Source organism: Idiotropiscis lumnitzeri, chromosome 17, assembly GCF_059441095.1.
Source record: "Idiotropiscis lumnitzeri isolate Australia: NSW breed Sydney's pygmy pipehorse chromosome 17, RoL_Ilum_1.0, whole genome shotgun sequence".
NCBI classification, from domain to species: domain Eukaryota; kingdom Metazoa; phylum Chordata; class Actinopteri; order Syngnathiformes; family Syngnathidae; genus Idiotropiscis; species Idiotropiscis lumnitzeri.
Window position 1 is genome coordinate 5,014,658 of NC_142407.1, and position 21,448 is coordinate 5,036,105.

At 39.4% G+C, this 21,448-nt stretch overlaps 1 protein-coding gene across 1 annotated transcript; it reads left to right on the plus strand.

Moving 5' to 3' along the window:
* Positions 1-3,560, plus strand: LOC148319821 (putative fibroblast growth factor 1). Its single transcript, XM_088279637.1, has 3 exons — positions 1-291; positions 1,016-1,119; positions 1,915-3,560. Exons 1-3 carry the CDS (start codon positions 69-71, stop codon positions 2,161-2,163), a joined length of 576 nt encoding a protein of 191 aa, XP_088135763.1. The 5' UTR covers positions 1-68; the 3' UTR covers positions 2,164-3,560.
* Positions 3,561-21,448: the final 17,888 nt, after the last annotated feature.

The following is a 21,448-nucleotide window of genomic DNA, read 5'->3' on the forward strand; positions in this document are numbered from 1 at the left end:
CTCCTATCTCAAAAGGAGTTCTTTAGACCCAACTTCCTCTGTCTCTCTGTAAGCACTCGCCAGGTGACATGAGCGGAGAAGGCAGTGCGTCTGCTTCACTTCACGAGCCAGGAAACCTCGGGAGGATGTCTGTAGGAGATGAAATGACGCTGCCGAGCAACTGGCTGGGTGACTTGTCCCGGCATGAGCCACGTACTCTCACCCGGCTGCACTGCCTCAATGGCGGCTACCAGCTGAGAATTCTGCCTGATGGGAGTGTCAATGGTGGAATACTGAACAATGACCCATATGGTAAGTAGGTTTTTATTCTATACTTAATGACAATAAAGATATTTTTTTTAATTATTGTTTAGATAAGAGGTCACCAGCTTTTTTTTTAAACTGAGAGTTACTTCTTAATACCAATTAATTCCAAGGGCTACGATCAACACTTTCTAAAATAATGTTTCTATGTGAAGACAATCATCATACAGGTTTATGATTTATTATTAACAATTGGTTGACAAGGGAGGAAATAGCTAAATGTCATTATGCAACACTTTATTTCGATAAAGATCTGCAAGTTTTTACATTTCCAAATGATCACGCAGCATTTTTAGAAAATCTTAGGGTCCTGGGATATTTTTAGAAAAGGCCCAGGGGCTTGATGTGATATCTTTTCAGATCAAAATTGAAGACTGAGTTAACTAAACCACAATTATTTGAGGAACATAACTCATACCTAAACACACATATACAGTACCATTCTTTATGTACGGTATTTATTAAGCATTATACTGACCTCTAGTGGTCAAGGCGGGCACACCAGAAGCAGCCTCATTTCAATGGGCATTAAAGAATGAAATCATGATGTTCTTTCTTATTATGATGTTGCTGTCTGTTTTCATAAAGTGACGTTATTTTGTTGGTGTTTTTTCAAGGGTCTGGAACATTGTGGATTTATGTCAACATTTACTTGATGAGATCCGTCAATATCATACATAACACAATGAGTGATATGACATGTGTCCTGCAGACATCCTGAGGCTGCAGGCTACAAACGTGGGCGAGGTCGTGGTGATGGGTGAGAAGAGCAGAAAGTACCTGGCCATGAACAAGAAAGGACGCCTTTATGCATCAGTAAGTATCAATGTAATTAACGATGAGAGTTGCCATTATGAAAAAGTATGTGGAAAAAAAAACACAAATAATAGGAATTTGCATGTGCCAATCTGCGAATAGACGTCAACAATAGTTTTAATTTGTAATATGAACATTCACCACTAGTTGGTAAGTGGCGCTGAGTTGTGCTCCCACTGCCCTATTCCAATATAAGTAGTCATAACAATTCTGTGATTTGGAATGATTTGCAGGTAAAAAAAACTACCCAAATATTGAGAAAATTTTGAGTGAGCTAATTTTTGTGCGCAAAATGAGTTTGTGCATTTAATGTTGGTTTGCTGTTCAGCAGTTTTGTGGCATCCTTGAATGATTATTTTTTATGAAAGAAAGCCCTTTACACTGGGAAGAAAAAGGGATTGTTTCCAGTGTATGTACATTAAGAAATGCATGAAGAAAAATGAAATATCGTAAGAGTACATATTTTGGACATATGCACATTGTTTTGTCGATGTCTAAAATAGTATTTTTCTCATGCATCTGCTTATGGAATTGTATGGTCCACCCAGTAACACGGATGGAAAATTGTGGGCCACGTCCAGCATTTAAGTAGCCCATCGTTGATGTAAAATTTACAAAATTATTATTTTATTGTTTATAGTAAATACCTTTACCATTCATTCCATTAAAAAAATAATTTCCCCCAAATTTTTTATGAAAGCTATTATGGGAGACTTTCAATGAAATTCTTGATTCGAAATAAGTTATGACCTACTTGTCACGTTGGATAAGCAGTATCCTCCCTTTGTATTGCAGCTGACGGTCACTGATGAGTGTTACTTCTTGGAGAAATGCGAGGAAAACCACTACAACACGTATCGGTCACGGAAATACGAGTGGTACGTGGCGCTCAAGAAGAACGGAAAACCCAAACTTGGACCTAAGGCGCAACTGAGTCAGAAGGCCGTCTTCTTTCTCCCGAGGTCGGCAGACAGGCTTTTTGGCGCCGGGGAAACTGAACCGCAGGCGCAGGATCAGCCGGACGTTTGTCTTTACCATTACTGACCAACTAATACAAATGGGGTAGACGCAAACCAATTTTGATCCTAAAATGGTAAGAGCACAAGAGGTGGGAAAAATGGCAGGTGTGTTTTTACTGTTCTCGTGTGTGTTGTACTCAAACCCAACACAGCACATAACATCTCCACAAACAATCACGAGTCTCGATCAGAAAGGAAAACCGACCCTTTACACACCTCTCACCACATGATATCCGATAATACGGCTTTTGCAGACTTTGGTTTGAAAATGCTCAAATTAGTGCACACGGAAATTTTTAACATTCGTGTGTGGTGTGCTCGAGATGATCAACAGAGCACATAACAATATTTCCCTCCACTGGCAATCGTGACTCATAAAATGAGTCTCTGCACAAGCCACACCGCATGATGATTGCTTGGGATAATTATTCACTTGCATCTGATAATCGGGCCTTTGCTGAGTTTGATTCAAAACCAAAACTATGGGATGGATTTGTTACGATTGTTGACTGTACGACCCATGAAGTGTCACACATTTCCCACAAACTAGAACGCTAATTTTTAAACATGACTGATTTTTTTTTTCAATGATGACCAACATCGCACACTATACACATAATAACATTTCCACAGAGAATAAAGAGTCATACATTGGGAGGAATAATCACTCAACACACCGTACACAACAGGATAATCACTCAGGATATCCAAAAATTGGGAAAAATCTAAAATTAGGCCCGATTTGATTTTGATGTGTGTACTCGGCCTTAAAAAAAAAAATACAAATTTTTGCAAGCTAGTTTTCTTTGTTATCGATTTAATTCAAATTTGCGATAGGCTATACTTTTGTAATTATACTAACATCATGCTATTTGTGATATCGCTTTCTCAATAACTCAATGGTATCAAAATAATATATTGAATCAGATCTTTTTAACAATACAGTACGGACTGATACAAATATTGGATAAATCATCAAATATTGATAGTATTGCTATGTAATAATAGGTCTGACACATTTACTTGATGATAGTCACTTTAATCATGTATCATCACTTTTAATGATTTTATTTGTTCACCACACTTTGATAGCATGAATTTCAGGAGAACAATGATTGACTATAACAGAATAGAGACTCTAAATATGAATATACATGTATCTTATTTTTGAGAAGTCTGAGATGGAGCCATGCAAAAAAATAAATAAACCATACATTATAAAAATTGGAGCGCAATAGCCCCCCTGTAACCACCCAAAAATGTGACATTTACTGACACTACAGAAAACACCATTATTTTATTTTAATGGTGCATTGTTGTTATTATTATTTATGGAGCATAATTAATTCTCAAAAGTTTTGTCACTGAACATTTACTGAATATGATTTATACTTACACGATGTTAATGTAATCAACTTTCATGTTTTGTTTTGTGCCATTGTGTACTTAAATAAATAAATTATACTCACATGTCTTTGTGTTGTCAACAGGGACACGGAAAAGGGGGGGGGTAAGGAGAAGGATTCTCGGAGCCCATTGTCAACAGGGGCCCAGAAATGCCCCTAATAAAATCTATATTATAATATTATATATTATAATATATTAATATATATATTAGAATATTTATTATAATAATGACAAAATAATATGGCAATCACTAATAAATGTACAATTACACACATATGACATTTACGATGCATTGAAGGCAAGAGTGCAGGAGGGGATGGCATGATGCCCTTGAAGTACGGTGGTAGCAAAAAAAAAAAAAAAACAGAGAGTGAAGACGGTGGACAATATGTCACCCAGTTCTTTCATAGGCAAGGTGGGTTAGTGGTTCATGTGATGGAAAGTTCTGGAGCAAGAGCTTGTTGATTCTTGTTTTGTAGATGATAATGTTCAAATTACAACAAATCATAAAAGGCAATTAGCCATTTTATTTTTGGTGGTGTTTGCAGACATTTTATTTGTTTCTCCACAGATTATAATTGCATTTCATTTTCATGAAAGACGTTATTTTGTATTTAAATTTGGAATTTTCTGGTAATTAATCTTGAGGATTTTATGTTCAATTATTTAAAGAAAGAGGTGATTTGGGGTCGTAGGGACTCAGTCTTGTACCAAATAATTGAATCAATATGAGCAGTATCAAAAATTTTCCGCCGGCTGTGTGCGGGGCCCAGTAAGATTTCTTTTCATCGGGCCCAAAATCCCTGGCAGCGCTCCTGGCTGTCAATGTCCAATTTAAAAAAAAAGGTGGATGCGAAAAAGTCTCTCCATGTCAGGACAGGTTTCCCTATGTTGCAATTTCCACCTAAAATGGCCACAAGATGACAGCATTGATCTAAATTTCAACTGAGATCAACGCTGAGATTGAAATGTCCCTGTCGTTCTGTACTTGGCCAGAATACTGGGTTTAAAACTTGTAGTTTGTAGTGCTAAACTAAACAAATCTCAATTCATATTAATATGATTTCATACAAGCCGACACTAATTTGGAATTTTTAGGGAGGAGAACATTTTTTTGTATGGGTTTAATGCATCTGAAATGAGTTCCTCTCAGGACAAAAACAAGTCTGGTTCTGATGATGGAATGAAGACTAATGTAAAGTCAGTGCAGATAACAACAGCTCAGACAAAGGCAACGACCTCGGCTCACCCCGGACCGAGAAGAATTTCTCCTTTTTTCACATAATGTGCACTTAATCTGGAACAGCTGAACGCAAAGGCGCACTTAAACCTAGTCTCAAATGTCTCTGTGCCGGGGAAAAAAAGTTGTTTAGGAGTATGTTTGAGAGCGTTTCACTACACTGTGTAAAAAGAATAAATAAATACAGAAAAAAAAGTGGAGTGAAGTCAAAATTTCAAGGCAAATTTTGCAAATGTGAAAATTGTCTTTCCCGTATTTTCAACTAAGAAATAAAAATTCGCAAAACTGTTTAAATTGGAACAACTTCAAACTATAAATTACTGACATTTGTGGCAACAATATTGGCTATGCTAGCCAACATTGTTGTTCCAATGAAGTTGTTCCAATTTAAATTATTGCTCAAGCCCCCTAAAACAAGTTGCGTTTTTTTACAGTGTAGCATATGAGCTAATAATAAGTAAAATTACATATGAATGGTTTGCATGGACAAAAAACAAAACAAAACAAGATAGTCACCAACGTTAGCAAATTTACCTTCGAAATTGCAGAGTTACAGTGTTCAGTAAAATTTGACATAAGGTACATAAAAAGAAATAATGCTGAGTGCATAGAGTCAAGCTGCAACGTGACAGATCAGTTCCGTGGCACTGGAATATTGTGCCCCACCTTGGTCTTATCTCTTGCATTGAAAAAGAACTACTGGGCATCTCAAATGTTTAGTAGGGTGCACTACATTTGCAAATATATCAAAATATCTCATTTTATTTACTTGTCTTTGAGGAAAGTAATATATTGACCACCATGCATGGTGACGGCCCAACGCCGTCTATTGAACAGCTCCCACGTCACTGTCTTTCTTTGAGACTACCAATAGCAGTTGTATGTTCTTAGCACATTATTTGGACGTGACAAACAAATGATGAGCATGTTAAATGTCATTTATAAATGTCATAAGGTCAAACTAAATCGAAACGGGCCCATCCTTGTGACTGACATTGAGTGTTATGCAACCTGTGACCTCTCCCTGGGAGGAAACACACGCACACAGGCGCACACAATCATCGTACCAGCCAAAATGCCCCGACAAAAGAGGGGGAAAAAATGATGGTTGGTTGATGTCAAAGGTTTTGTCACACAAACAGGAAGACAAGACTGCATACACATACACATTCACTCGCGTTGTGTGTCTCTCTCTCATACAGATCTTTCTCTCTCAAACACACGCGCACACACGCACACACAGAGTGTTGGTTGGCCGTTGGCCTGTGGGTCTGTGCCGGGCAGGAAGGGAATCATACACTGTAAACTGAACAAGGGCCGGCTTCCTCTGGGAGTCCCGAAGCCTGAGAGCCGCCAAGATCCTTTAGCGCACACACACGCACACGCACACACGCGCACACACACGCACACACACATACACAGAGACATTCTCTCATCTGTTACTCCTCTCTCTTTCCTCATTTCCATCTTTCTTTATTCACCCTTCCTGCCTGCATATCCTCCAACGTCCGTCTCTGTCTTTTTGCTTTGCTCCTCATCCCGTTCGCATTTTGTCCGCCTCCTCTTTCCTCTCAGTTAGTTATTTATATATATATTTTAAAATCTAAAGATTATAGGCGGCATGGTGGACAACAGGTTAGAACGATGACCTCGCATTGCAGTGGTGCGGGGGTCCTGTGTGGAATTTGCATATTCTCCCCATTCCTGTGTGGGATTCCTCATACATACATCACGTAATCCCTGCTATAATGTGGAAATTCAACACTTTCAGCCCCACGTGTTATGATACTTTGTATAATTTATTTAAAATGTCATTTAAAAGGGGGAAATCACTGCCTGCGAGCGTTATAATAGTTTTCAAATTTTAATGATTTATAAGTTTTGAGTTTTGGTCTTTAAATTCATCCATCGTTCCATGCATGATCCAATGTGCTTCTCCTCACGAGGGTTGTAGGGGTGCTGCAGCCTAACCCAGCTGTTATCGGGCAATAGGCAGGTTACACCCTGGACTGGTTTCCAGCCAATCGCAGGGCACACAAATACAAACAACCATCCGCGCTCACAGTCATGCAAGTTTTTGGGATGTGGGAGGAAACCGGAGTACCTGGAGGAAACCCACGGAGGGACGGGGAGAACATGCAAACTCCACACAGGTAGGCCGGAGCCGGAATCAAACCCACGACCTCTGCACTGTGAGGCTATCATGCTAACCAGTCGTCCACTGTGCCGCCCATAATAGTAATAGTAATATGATATTATATTATATTAAAAATATATATATTTTCCACATTTTTCCCTAATCATCAGAATGATTTTCATAATCATAAAATATATGAGAATAACACAATTTATGACTTTTATAAGAGTATCATAAAATGAGACTGCTGCCTGATGGAGACAAGCCACATGACATAATCACATATTATCTGTTACTAAGGCTTGCTGCTTCCGCTTGTTTAAATTACCAAATATTATTATTGCCGTATTAAGGCTAAAGTCAATGAAAAATGTATTTAAAAAAAAAATTTAATCATCAACTAATGATCAAAAGTAGATCAGCAGTAGCAACCTTGCTCACTAACAAGCTGTGAAATTATGCAAATTACATTGTCTTTATGCAACTGTCCGGCTACCAGAGCAAGGAGTAGCCTGCCTCTTGCTCAGTCATCTGGGATAGGATCCAGCTCTCCCATGACCATAATAGCCCCAATAGAAAATGGATGGATATGAAAAATAAAATTATAAAATTCCTTGGCAGATGTAACAGTGGCCCATTCAAGCCAAAACATTACAAAAAGCAATGTTGTGTTCAAGTAAATCAGACAATTTGCCACTGGATCACATTGTAGACGCATAATGACCTGATTTGTGATGGGCATTAAAAAGGTCACTCTGTTCTCTGCAGGCACACAAACACACTCACGCACCCACACAAGTGGAAACAGGGGATGCATATCTGACGGCTGATCCTCAAGCAAAAAAAAAAAACAAAAGAAATGCTGACTCAGAACTTCTGATAAGATGGGAGGCAGCAGAGAAGAAGACAAAGTGGGGTCAGGCATGATTCGAAAGGGTTCTTGATTTTACAGCAAATTGGTAACACTATGAACAAGCGTTGACGCCAAGTGACTCTGAGGTCTTGCGAGAAATGCATCATGGGAGTTTATTAGCCCAATGAGACGTTTTTGAGTAAAGTCGACTTCCCGCGCAGGGTACTGGTTCAGTCCGCCGCTGTGATTCTGCAGTGGCATAAAATGGGCACACAAAGCATGAGCTGAGGCTGGGCGCCACCAAGCAAAATAAAGCAAAAAGGGCCAAAAACAATGCGAGAGTTCAGTTTCCATTGTGTTTCCTTAACGATTAAGAACAGCTTTATGAGCCCGTTGGTGTTGCTGAAAATAGAAACGCTATTTGGTTAAACCCCTGAATCTATTATGTAACCATTAGGTTAGTTCCCAAATAAATAAATAATGCTTCCAACAAAGTTGGATAAATGAACATGTGACCAAAAAGACATTAGCATGCAAGCTAACATAGCCGCAGTGCTATCTGAACAGAGAGCTCAATGTCTGTCCATTCGTGGAAAGTACGCTTCACTTCTTGATTCCGAATTTAGAAGCACTTCTGGGAACAGTGCGGACTACTATTTTTGTTACACATTGTGGGAAAAATATCCTGGTGAGAAATATTTCTGAAATTCCTCTTTCTGGTCCTTTAGCAAATTGAAGATGATTGGTCTAGATGGGAGGTATTGAATTTATGTGTGCTTTGTGGTATTCTTTGTAAATATATATAATTATAGAATAAATGTAAGGAGTGCACCTGGCGCCAAGGTAACAGAAAAATATGAGCTATTGATAACACCGGTCAACAAATTAAGATTTGATAATTCCGAATCTACCTTCATTTGTTCTCTCCCACGTCAAACACATTTAGGAATTTTATTTTCAACAATAACGACAGTAATATAAAAACAATAATCTAATATGTAATATAGCAATACATGCATTAACATTTATCAATGAAATGTTAGGTTTAGCAACAGACAGATTTCTTTAACAAAATATCTTGCATGTTAAAATGCGAAAGTATCGATTAACAGTATTGATAAAGAAATTAAATTAAAGAAATTAAATTTAATAGAAGTATTATTAATTGTATACATTACATTATTGTTGTCAATATATTGTATTTATTCATTCGTGTAAATGTTGTTTACACCACTTTTATAGTGGATATATATATATATATAAATATATAACATAAATTATTTATAATTTAATACATATCTTCTATAATATACAATATACAGTACACTGTAAAAGTTTAATTTTACTGTATCAAACTATATTATTACCATTATTTGTGCTTGTAGTGAAGTGTAGGGTCTATTTTGAGTAACCAACTAAAGGCTACATACATTACGGTATGCTATGGTTTGGAAAAGCTCTTGGGTTTTTCATTGACGTGTACATAATTTCATGTACAGAACGACATTACATTATTATTAGTAAAACACAATCGAGCTTGTGATGAGCCCACTTTTCGAGAGGATATGATGCAAAAAGGCCGAATTCTCTTTCCATGGAACAAATCCTTTTTTGGCCCACGAGTGCGTAAGCAAAGCCACAACGCCCCTATTCCCCTCCCGTGTCTCCTTTCTGGGAAAGAGACGTCCGAGTTGAACCTCTTATCTCTTCCTCTTCCCTTTCCTGTCATTGACAACATGTAAAGCAAAAGGAAACATAGATCACTAAACAGGGCTATTTAAGGCAAATAGCTCTCATTCCACGCGTCCCAGATTGGCCACAACTGTTTGACTGTGGCCCTGAACATGTCACTGCTCCCACCTTTTTTTTATAGCTTGTCCCCGCTTTACTTCCTGCTGGCTCTTTTCAGGCCACATCCTCGTGTGTGTGTGTGGAGGGGGGGGGGGGCGTGTGTGTGTGTGTGTTGCTTTGAGAAGCAGCTATAATTGTCAAGAGGAATGTCTAATGCAAACCTTTTGAAGAGCTCCATTGTCTGGAGGTGAGGAGGTGACAAAGGAACACGAGGAAGTGATACAAGTACATTTCCTCAAATAGCGGCCCCCCCTACACTAATAAACGTCTCTCCCCAAATGGACCACTCCCTTTTTTCTCAGTTGATGAACACTTTGGTTCACACAAGAGTTAACAATGGCGCCAGTTCAAACTCTGTTGCTAAGAGAAACAGCAGCATATGTCAGAGGTAAGTAAATAGTCTGTCAGATGAATTCAAGTGCAACAGGTTGTGAATGAAGTTCCTGCTCAACGTTGAAAATCGTTTTAAGCTACGCCGTCATTAGCTTTTAAACTCATTTGAGATTGCTTCTGACTAAAACAGCAGCACCTACCAAGGCACATGATCAGTATGAATCTAGTGAATTAAAGCTGCACTGCATCTGAAGTGATCGAGAGCTTTGTGTTAATTATCATTTGAACTTTGTTTCAAAGTAAAACAGCAGAACATACTGCGGCCTGAATACACAGCCGATTTTAAGAGTGGAGAAGTACAACATGCATATGAGTTCTCTGTGCAGTATTAAAAGTGATGTAGTCGTTAATTGGTTTTATTTTAGTTGATAAACCTCTTTTTACTGCTTGCAATCGAAAAATGACCTGATGCGATGACACTGATATCACCTTGCCTGCCCATCAGACTATGTTCTTCTTTGTTACTTATTTTACTTTATCCCCCAGCTATGTACTTTTTTTTTTTTTACATAGTGCTCCTAGTGTTCACAGAATCGCATGAAAAGTTGTCAAGCCAGATTTAGGTGAAATGTGTGACATGACATGAATAAAACGTATTTTAGTCCGACGGAATGGCATGGGAGGAGCTACATGTCGTTCTCTGGACACCCCATGTTGCTCTTGCACTGTTTTGCCACCATGCATTCAGAGTGAACATCGACCGAGCTGCATGCAGAATATGAAAGGATTGTCATATCAATGAACTAATTAATCCTTGCATTGAACTTTAATTGAATTTTTTGCTTTTAAAAACCTTAGCACACAATTAACATAGCCGAGAAGTCGTTGTTTATCATACCATGTACAGGTTTTCATGATATAAAATGCACGAATAAACCATTCTTGCTCATTACACTCATAGTGCAAACATGAACAAATCTAAGTAAAAAGTAATGGTTAGAATTGTGAATAATGAACAGACTGTTGTATCATTGGTATTGGTGAATACTCAAAGAAGTATTTATACTTGTACGTAGTCTGGACAAAAGTAATATCAGTTTGTGTTCAAATTATCTTCTATCATCCAAAGCAAGAACAAAAGCTGACCTATTTTGACAAATGTGAAAAAAATTCCAGACGTAAGACGTAAAAACACTGAGTTATATCATGCGTCTGGTTGTTTTGAACTTCCACACAAAGTCGGGCGACTCGGGCCGGGCCGAGCCGAGCAGACGAGTTTAAAACAACTGCTGCTCGCGCCTTTCAAGTGGAGCATCCATGCTGAACGCCACTCTATTCTTGTCAGAGGGGGACAGCTCCACATGACGGTGGCGCTTCAAAGCGCTGCTGCAGCGCCAGCATGCTTTTCAGTCTCATTTCCAAAGGAAGCGCTCGGGGCACACTCTCAATGTTATTTTATGGATCGGTGCTGCCGCCAGGGGCCTAGGAGCACAGGCGGGGACTTACGTGGCCGACGGGACCAGGAAATCTGCCCTTCCGTACTGTTTTTTTTTTTTTTTTAGGGGTTCAGTTATTTTCAGACTCCAGCCCATTCTCCCCGCCCACAAATTCAGTATGTGTAATTTGACTAAAAATGAACGCCGCAAACTGCCAGCGCAAATAAAATAGAACGTCTGTACTGCTACATGGCAGTGGGAGGCACACTCACTTCTTCGGTCACAAGTGGTTACCATTTGAAGACTGTTGCTCAGAAAAACAGCAGCACTCAGCTTGAGTATGATTAGATGCTTATGTGTTTGCCTTGCTTGAATGGCGACTGATCAGTCGAGGATTGCGCTACCTAACAATAGTATTTTTTCTGTTGATACTTTTTACAAATATTAAGTTGTATTATTGGTTGATTTTCTTTACAAAAACTAAAATACACTAACAAAAATCATGATTTAAGAATTAAGTTGCAATTTAACAAAGAACTAGGTTGTATTTAATCTGAGGATAAAATTACATAAGAATACATTTTAAGATGGAATTCTTTACAAAAAAAATCAAGATTTATTTTTTTTAATATATTTTGTTTAAAATAGTAAACATGCAATAATGAAGATAGTGTTACAAAAATAAATTTGTCATTATTTTTTTGACAAAATAAAGATGTCATTTTCTAAAATGTCAATTAAGTCAAATAAATTCAGATTTTACCAGACAAAAGTTGCATATTGACAATAAAGTTATTATTTTACGACAGTAAAGTTGTATTTTTTATATTTAGCATAAAATACCAAAATAAAGTTAAACAAAGTAAATTTAAAGAAACATCTAACATCCAAATATTGCCTCTTTAACAATCATAAAATTAAAAGAAAAAACTTGTTATTCTATGAGAAAGTGTTGGTCCGTTATTAGTATTTTACAAAAAAATTATATAGCAGTTAATTTTTTTTTTTAGATATCTTACGTTTTTTTGACAATTGCATACAATTCCATGGAACTTGTTGGCAAGAAATTAATAAAGTATTTTATTTATTAATTTAATGTTGAACAGGCTCCACATACACGCAGATCAGAAGTGTCTTTTCGTCTATACGTGCCTCTCATGTAAATTGTATTTGTAGTCATTGAAGCAGCGGTCCACATTTTAAAGAAACATGGGATTTAAAATAAAGTAGTTAAAAAAAAAGCGCCTCGTGGTCCAGTGAAAATGTGTGTTCTTTATTTTGGAGTGTGAGCGATTTGCTTGCCAAGGCCTAAGAAAAGAGTGGCAGTGTGGTTGCAGATGGTGGTGAGGACGAATCCACATGACATACTGCGAGCTTCTGGGAAGACGAATGGCGGATTTGGTTGTGTGCTTATCTGTTTAAATAATATAAATATAACACGATGGCCTCACAGTGCAGAGGTCGTGGGTTCGATTCCGGCTCTGGCCTTCTTGTGTGGAGTTTGCATGTTCTCTTTTTCTCCAGGTGCTCCGATTTCCTCCCACATTCCAAAAACATGCATGGCAGTTTGATTGGACACGCTACATTGCCCCCAGGTATGAGTGTGAGCTCGAGTGGTTGTTCGTCTATGTGTGCCCTGCAATTGGCTGGCAAACTGTTCAGGGTGTACCCCGCCGACTGCCCGAAGACACCTTGGACATGCTCCAGCACGCCTGTGACCCTCGTGAGAAGAAGCAGCTCAAATAATGGATGGACAATTGAAATCAAGTGCAATAAGAAATTTATAGGTGACCAAAGCAGTATAATTTCCTTGAGCTTAATTTTTCAACATGAAATTCCCACTAATGAATGAAATGCATTTTTTAACCAACATAAACAAATCTCATATTCTTAGTGTATGTTGCGCATATTTGTTTACTGAGTTAAACACTAAATTAACTTAAGAGTTATTTGTGCAAAAAAATGCTACTATATTGGGTTCTGATACATTTTATTCATTTAGGAAGTCAGACCCCCCACAAAATATCAAGAAAGCTGATCCCTCATCTTTTCATTGGCAGACAAGCACACAAACACACACGCACACACACATTCACATGCACCATGCCTGCCATGGTCGAGATGGCCGAGGCCCACAGTGTACAGTTACTCACATCCCCGGGAAGCGGAGGTATGACATCACCTTATCATCTCCTGTGGCCCGAAGGGTGGGGGTGGAGGTCTGAACTGTGAGTGGTCTTGGGGAGGGTGATTTAAGCAGGTGGGGGTTGAGGAAGGGATGACAGATTGGAGAGCGGAAGAAAAAAAAAGATAAAGCCAAGAAAAAGATAAGATAAATAATGGGCAGCAAGGAGCAGATGACATCACAGGCCGTGTTGACTTCTTGTGACAAAACACACACATAGTCAAGCTGTGGCTGTCAGTCACATATCAGCACACATGCACACAGAAACACACACACACGCACACACACTTAACATGGCGTGCGTTAAAAACAGACCCTCACTGCGGTGGGCGTTTTAATCCAGTTAGACCTGCTCTTGGAAAGGAGGTCAGGTTGAGGAAATAAACACGCTGCTGGCTTTTATTCCTCACACATGACGGATGCACACTTGTTATTAGGATTGACAGTTAACTCACGTCTTCACTAACCCGTGGAGTCTAAACGCAGTCCGAGCCAACATAAGCTCTTGCTGCCACAAACGTATTCTTTTAACTCTACGTTTGATAATAAACATATCAAGAATGAAGTCACAATTCTATAACTTTTACTAGAATGAAGTCGTAATTTTAAACACCAACAATAATACAATAAAAGTCTCATTACTTTACAATAAGTAATCAGACAAGAATATATTTTTCAATTTCATTTGAAAAACATTTTAATGTTACAAAAATAAATTGTTTAAGAAAAACTCGAGGGAAAAAGTCCAGAATTAAGTAGTTTTACAGGAAATAAAGTTGTAATATAACAAGTGTAACGTCATGATTCTTGGAGAAATAAGTCATTACTAGTGTTAATTTCACAAGCAATAAAGTAAAAATAAAAAAGAAATAAAAACTAGGAGGGAAAAAGTCCAGAATGAAGTAATTCTACAAGAATAGCGTTATAATTACGTGAGAAATATTCACGTATGTTCAAGAAAAAAAACATAGAGATACCACAATAAAGTCAGATTTTTTAAAATTTGTTTTCATTATTTTTAAACTACTACATTCAAGCCATGAAAGAAAACTAAGTGAGAATACTACCACAAAACATCAAAGTTTATGATTGAAAAAAGAAACTTAAAAATTGAAGGAAGTCATAAGAAAGAAAAACACTTTTCCAAGCAAAAAGACAAAATGTTTCCAAAATAGTTGAAATTCAACCAGAACGAGTTCTAATTTTATAAGAAGTTGCTTTGTGTTTTGTAAAAACATGATTTATTACTGTCATTATATACACCATAAACAAAATTCCAAACATAAACTACAGTAAAACTTGTAATTAAACGCTGAGCTGGCTTGTGACCACAAACATAAAATTATTTACTTGCAACACAGCGTACAATTAAGTTAGATAAGTGACATGTTGCTTCACCAAGTCTAAACACAAAGATATTATTTGATCATATGTCTGTTGTTCAATTGCTGTTAAATGATTGCGTGTTTATGTAACGGACCTCACAGTGACTTCAGTTAAATATATTTTTCATTGTCATAATGCTTGGAATACAGTTCATTAAATAAAAAAAAAAAAGGAAACACATTCTAAGCACGCTTCTATCACATAACAAAAAGCTATACTTAACCTTCTGTCGACAATACTCATATAAAAAATAACCGGCATTAACGTCACTGATGGGTGGAAATAGAAACACAAATATGAGTTCACAGGAAAAATCATCACCAGGAGTGAATTGTGTACGATGACTACTTGGAGGAAAAACAATGGCAGGAAATAATGCGTCTGAGTGTTGAGTCAGTTGCACTCTTATCAGACTGGCTGGGGACGGCAGACCATAATACTCATGGTTTCAGCAAGGCCAGTGTGAGTTCATCGTATTCTAGCAAAAAAAAAAAAAAAAAAAAGTTTCTAATGGTAGTCATTCAAAAACACGGAACTTTATTTGAAGTTGGCCTCTTTCATCAAACCTTGTTGTATAATTAACTCGGCAGAATGGTGATGAAGTGCTGCTTCCACAAGTGAAAATACAATCCAGCATTTCCTCTACACTTTGAACTATCACACGGGTACCTGCTCGCCTCGTTGCTTTGCGGCCATGGTAACGACGCCTATACTCTGCATTGGCCCTGCCGACGAGGGGTGCGAGGTGAGTATTTTTGACAATTTCAGCAAGGTAGTAGTGTTTGAAATGGCGGGGAGGAGTTCGGGCATAATATCAAATGCAATATAATGTCTTTTTTTGTGTTGCAGAGGCATCAGGCGAATTGTGAGGGACGCAGTATGTCTCTCCCTCACATACACACGCACACACGCGCACACACACGCAAACGCAAGCATGTACTATATACACACACGCACAGGTAGTCTTAATGTCTGCAAAGGAAGTGTCATGAAACAGGCTGAGTGTTACTTCGTTTCGCAATGAAGCTGCGAAAGGAAGCTTGCTCAAATTCCCATACGACACAAGTGTTGATGCATAGAAAAATATGCATCAGGGCACACAACGCACGTCATCACAGGCCAAAAGGGGACAGAATGGGAAGGCGCCGCTGCAATTTCCACACGTTAACAGTGGGAAAAGGAGCAATCAGCCAGCTATCCCCACAAAGACAATAGAAAGAAAAAGAGGATTTGCATCATCATTATTTTGCTTAAACAATGGCAATTTGCATCTGTATGTTAGCTAACAGCGGCTGAGCAGTGATCAGTAAAAAAATGTTTGGCAAACATAAATGTGTGTAGATTATCCTGGTCCCATTATTTTAAAAAGGTAGCACAGAAAATGCATAATCATGAATTAATTACGATTCACTAACTGGTTTGGCCTGTAACATGAGACGTTGTCGTAGATTAATCATTGCACCTCTAATATACACACATTAAAATTTGAAAGTTTTCTGACAGTTTATGACCAATTGTTCCTCATATTGTTACCCCATTTTTTTAACGCTCATGGAAGTCATACACTCAATTTGTTTTAAAGCAAATGAGCCACCCAACACCCTCTCTAATGCAGGGCCGATATTAAGTATGACCTTCATTACCATGGCAACCGGTTGGGGGTGGGGGCTTCTTCTGGCTCACCGGGTGCTTAGAATGAGAAGGAAGAATTTGTGGCGATGGAAGCATCTATTAGATTTTTACTCACCGAGGCAGGACTTTAATTAACAATCAATCAATTATGATAGAGGATCCATGCGTGTGGCGCATGCATCGGACACTTAACCAAACAAATTGGGGTGTCAGAATCTGGCAAACGTTAGATACATAAAATCACTGCCATGTAGTGTTTGTCCTCTGTTCCAAGCTTTGCTGTGTTTGGCCCGTGTTTCTAGGGTGTGGCTTAGGAAAACGTAAAACATTACAGCCTAAAATATCCAGGATTCATAATTTGACTCCGATCTAAAATAAGTCTAACAAGGTTGCGTTAACATCCAAGGTGAACCAACAACACACTCAAAACCTTTCAGGGGGAGACATAATCCCATTTTCCAGCAGCACGATTGACTGAGGCATGTCATCCGCTCGGCATCACAATGTGGCATTGAGCTATAAATGGATCTCCTGCGCTATTTATAGCATCACTGGATCGGATGGTGGGCGGAAGGCACCGCCATCTGACACCGAGAAGGTTTCGACCTTCTCTTGCTTTCTCTCTCTCTGTGGCCTTCGCATGCTTCCTAATCGGGGTTACCCACAAAAGTGCTTGCGTCATAAACTGCAACGTATCCCCACCAGGCTTCAATCCTGACTTAATGGCACAAAAAAAAAACACTGAATGGAATATTTTATTCAATGGGAAGTGAGGAAACACACAGGCATGCGTTTATCTGTGTGTGAGAGAGAGTGTCAGTGTATTACTAAATATAGCCTTGTTTCCCTGGTAACACCTGAGGATCACACTAATAGTGTTAGCGCATCGTCCGCCATTGGCATTTTTTGTTCATGTAAATGCCAACCTACCTTCGTGTGACTAAATGACATTTCATCCAATCACGGCCAACATGCGTGAAGGTGTTATTTGAGCTCCTTTGAGCAGTCGAAAGTGAGCGATCATCCAGGTTATGGCTTTTGTGTCACATCCACAAGACTCAAGGCGTGCCTTCGGTTAGGGGTATCCCAGTGCATGGGGGAGACCGTGTGTCTGTGAATGTGACAACGGAAGACCTCAGTGAAAGGGAATAGGGGGTACAGATGGAGGACATTCTGATCGTGCAAAAACAAAATGAAAACAACACCAAAAAACAGAGTGATTGACCTTGGGATCGAGCACATCAAACGATATCAATTATCTATCAATGTATTTGAATTCATGAAAACCAACAAAATTGAATAATTTTGTCTTATTTTTTGTCTTTGCTAACTAATTTATTGGAGATTTTGGGGTTCATTTTAAATTGATTTATTTTAGCATTGCTGTAAATCCCTACAAAAGAAGGACGGTCAAACAGTTGTTTGAGAATAGACTTTTTATTCTACACAAATACGCCATATATTAAAAAAATATATAAATAAATGATAAAAAAAATACAACTAATAAAAACTGAACTAAAATAACATTTTCTAATAATGAAAAGTAACAATCAAAAGAATAAACCTGCTTTAAAACTATTGTAACTGAAATGAATGAAAAAAAAATATCTGTGTATGAAAAAATCCCAAACTATTATATCCATAGAATAAAAATGATTTACAGTTTTATTATCCCAGCACTCCATGTCAGATCTATGCCACAGATGCCTTGGGTTAGAGTTCTAAATAACATCATGGCGCTATATAGAAATATCAACTTTCTAAAGAACCCAGAGTGAATCCCTCAAGACTTAAGAACCGGAGCGGCGTATAATGGCGCTATATGGAACCAGGGAGACTATGTACTGAAAGTTCGGTAGGAGGAGTACAATATATAAGCACCTTTAATTTTAGAGTGCATAGGAAATTTGGATCAAACTTTCAGTGTTTAAAAGAATTTTGCATCCCAAAAAAGTAATGCCTGTCTTGGTTGGTGTGTGCTTGTTCCTTATAAAAGTGGTCCCCAACTGTTTTCTGCCACATACTAAGTCCATAACCAACTGGAGGGAGTGGGTGGAGCTGGCAGTTGTTGCTAATGCTAACAGCTAGCTGCTAGCCAGTAGTAGCCTCTGGTAGTCGCCACTAACGCCGGAGAAATATGTCGTGTCATTCAATGACGGTGTAATTTACTAGCGGTTTGTTAACGTCATAAATTAGAGACTGAATATGATTTTGGTGAGGTTGGTGGCACCTAATGTCATTTAAATGTGCGCTAAAGCAAGTGGAAAGTTCAAAAACGGATGTCAAGGTCGCCGTGCCACTTCAAAGTAAAAGTCCAGTAAGGCTATTGCATTGGCAGCAATGATACAATGTATTATTTGTTAAGCTTTATTTTGAAGTCAGCCATTGCGGAGGTAGCTTGTTCGTTGAGTAGGTTTGCAGCTTTCTTGACATGTCTGTCTGAAAAGACAGGACAAAAATCCTTCATCATTAGTTTGAGGACTCATTTCACCTCAAGTTGCCAAAATGCTCCCATACATGCGACTTACATGATTCATGTCGGGTTTCAACTTCTTCTGCGGCAGCTATTATGTCTAGTGATTGCGGACTAATCATTTACGTAAACGTGATCGCGCTCAGTTTTATTTTCACAAGCCATTCCGCGGATCGTGCCCGGCCCAAACCGAGATGCTTGATCCGTTGCACCACTAGTCATGACTCCATGCAACAAAGAGAATCCTGTCACTTTTCAAAATAAAATATTTTTTAGTCACAAATAATACATTTTCTTTCATCTGAGCGGCCCGCCCCGGACCGGTACCAGACTGCGGCCCAGTGGTTGGGGACCTATACCTTAGAGGGCAAATGCTACAGCAGTATATGTTGTTTGTTTGTGTTTTTTAATCCATTTGAGATGAAAACCAATCGTATAAGCGACCCTTTAGTGTACCAAAGTAGACGATCTGTTTTTGTTGGTCAGTATGTACATCTTGAAGGAGGTCCGGTCACGTGCGTCTGGAGTTTTGGATAGCAGCAAGCGCTCTTGTACAAAGTGACAAGATCATCAAAGGACGTTTTTATGACTGTGGTCTTCAAAAGAACAGTTTGATGTGTTCAAAGCATACAAAACACACCACAGGAGACAGAGAGAGACTGCTCGCGAATGGAAAGTTCAGACAGCCAGAGATGGCGCTTGAGAGGAAAGGCCTCAAAAACGCATTTGATATCGCCCATCAAAGAGCGAAGCCGAACCTGCATCACGTTGTGTCATTCTCGCAATGACTCCTTTCAGGTGTTGGATTGATCGCAATGCTTGCCAGATGTGCTTTGATAGCGTATAACTTCTATCCAGGCACATGCAGTTGATAGTGAAAAAAAAAGTCTATACACTGCAATTAATTTGGTTAATAGAAGCTACGTTAATTGGTTAACAGTTTAGCCAATTTGAATGCTGTTGCTTAGCAAAATAGCAGCATCTACTGAACCAACATAAATTCAAGTGTGGATTTTAACGCCATGATATTTAAGGCAGGTAATGGCGTATTAATTAATCAGTGCGGAGAATGGGGTGGAGTTGGGGACAGATTTCCTTTCCTTATTGAATTACGCACAGATGGTCACTTTTGCCATATGACTAATAACAACAATGTGGAACATCTCTGCATAATCATACGACATCCTCAATACTAATTCTAATGTAAACCAATGGGGGTGTGGAATGCATGTTGTAGAATCATTATAACAAATAAAAGCAAATCCAAGTACTGTATTACCAGAGATGGGCACTTGACTCTTTTTTGCCGGTCGATGCAGAGGGGGGGCGGCACCGTCTTGTTCCTCCTGAAGTCGATGACGATCTCCTTTGTTTTTGCAATGTTGAGTTGCAGTCTGTTGTCCTCGCACCAAGTCGTCAGTCTCTGGATCTCCTCTCTGTAGGCTGTCTCGTCACTTTCCGAGATCAGACCGACCACTGTCGTGTCGTCAGCAAACTTGACGATGGTGTTGTTACCGTGGGCCGGGCTGCAGTCGTAGTTGTAGAGGGCGTATAGGAGAGGGCTCAGCACGCATCCTTGGGGGGAACCGGTGCTCAGCGTACGGGTGGAGGACGTGTAGGGGCCGAGCAACACAGTCTGGGGTCTGTTGGTCAGAAAGTCCTTAATCCAGATGCGTGTGAGGGCAGGGAGGCCGAGAATGTCCAGTTTGGCAACGAGGATGTCCGGGATGATTGTGTTGAATGCCGAGCTGTAGTCCACAAAGAGCATCCTGGCATAGCTCCGCTGTCGTTCCAGGTGGCCCAGCACAACATGCAGAGCAGTGTTGATGGCGTCCTTAGTGGATCTGTTAGCCCGGTATGCAAACTGGTAGGGGTCCAGAGTGGGAGGAAGGCAGTCCCTGATGTGCTGGAGAACCAGCCTCTTGAAGCACTTCATGATGACTGGCGTGAGAGCAACAGGACGGTAGTCATTCAGGAGGACTGCGGGTGACTTTTTGGGGACAGGAGGAATGGTGGAGGTTTTCAAGCAGGAGGGGATGACTGCTTGAGCCAGGGAGCGGTTGAAGACCCTGCAGAAAACATGTGACAGTTGGTGGGCACATGCTCTGAGGACCTTGCCTGGTATTCCGTCGGGTCCAGTAGCTTTCCTGGGGTTAATAGCCAGGAGCGCGCGCCTCATATCGTGTTCCTCTATGGTGAGTGGGGGGGAGTTGAGGCATGAAGCGCGGGGGTGTGACGGTTGGGGCGAGTCAAAGCGAGCGAAGAAGCAGTTAAGCTTCTCTGCCAGCGATGCACTCGGGTCTACAAATCTTCAAATCCACATACCTTATTATGGCTTTATTGTAGTCTTATTCGTCTCCTTCTTCTTCTTTCTTCT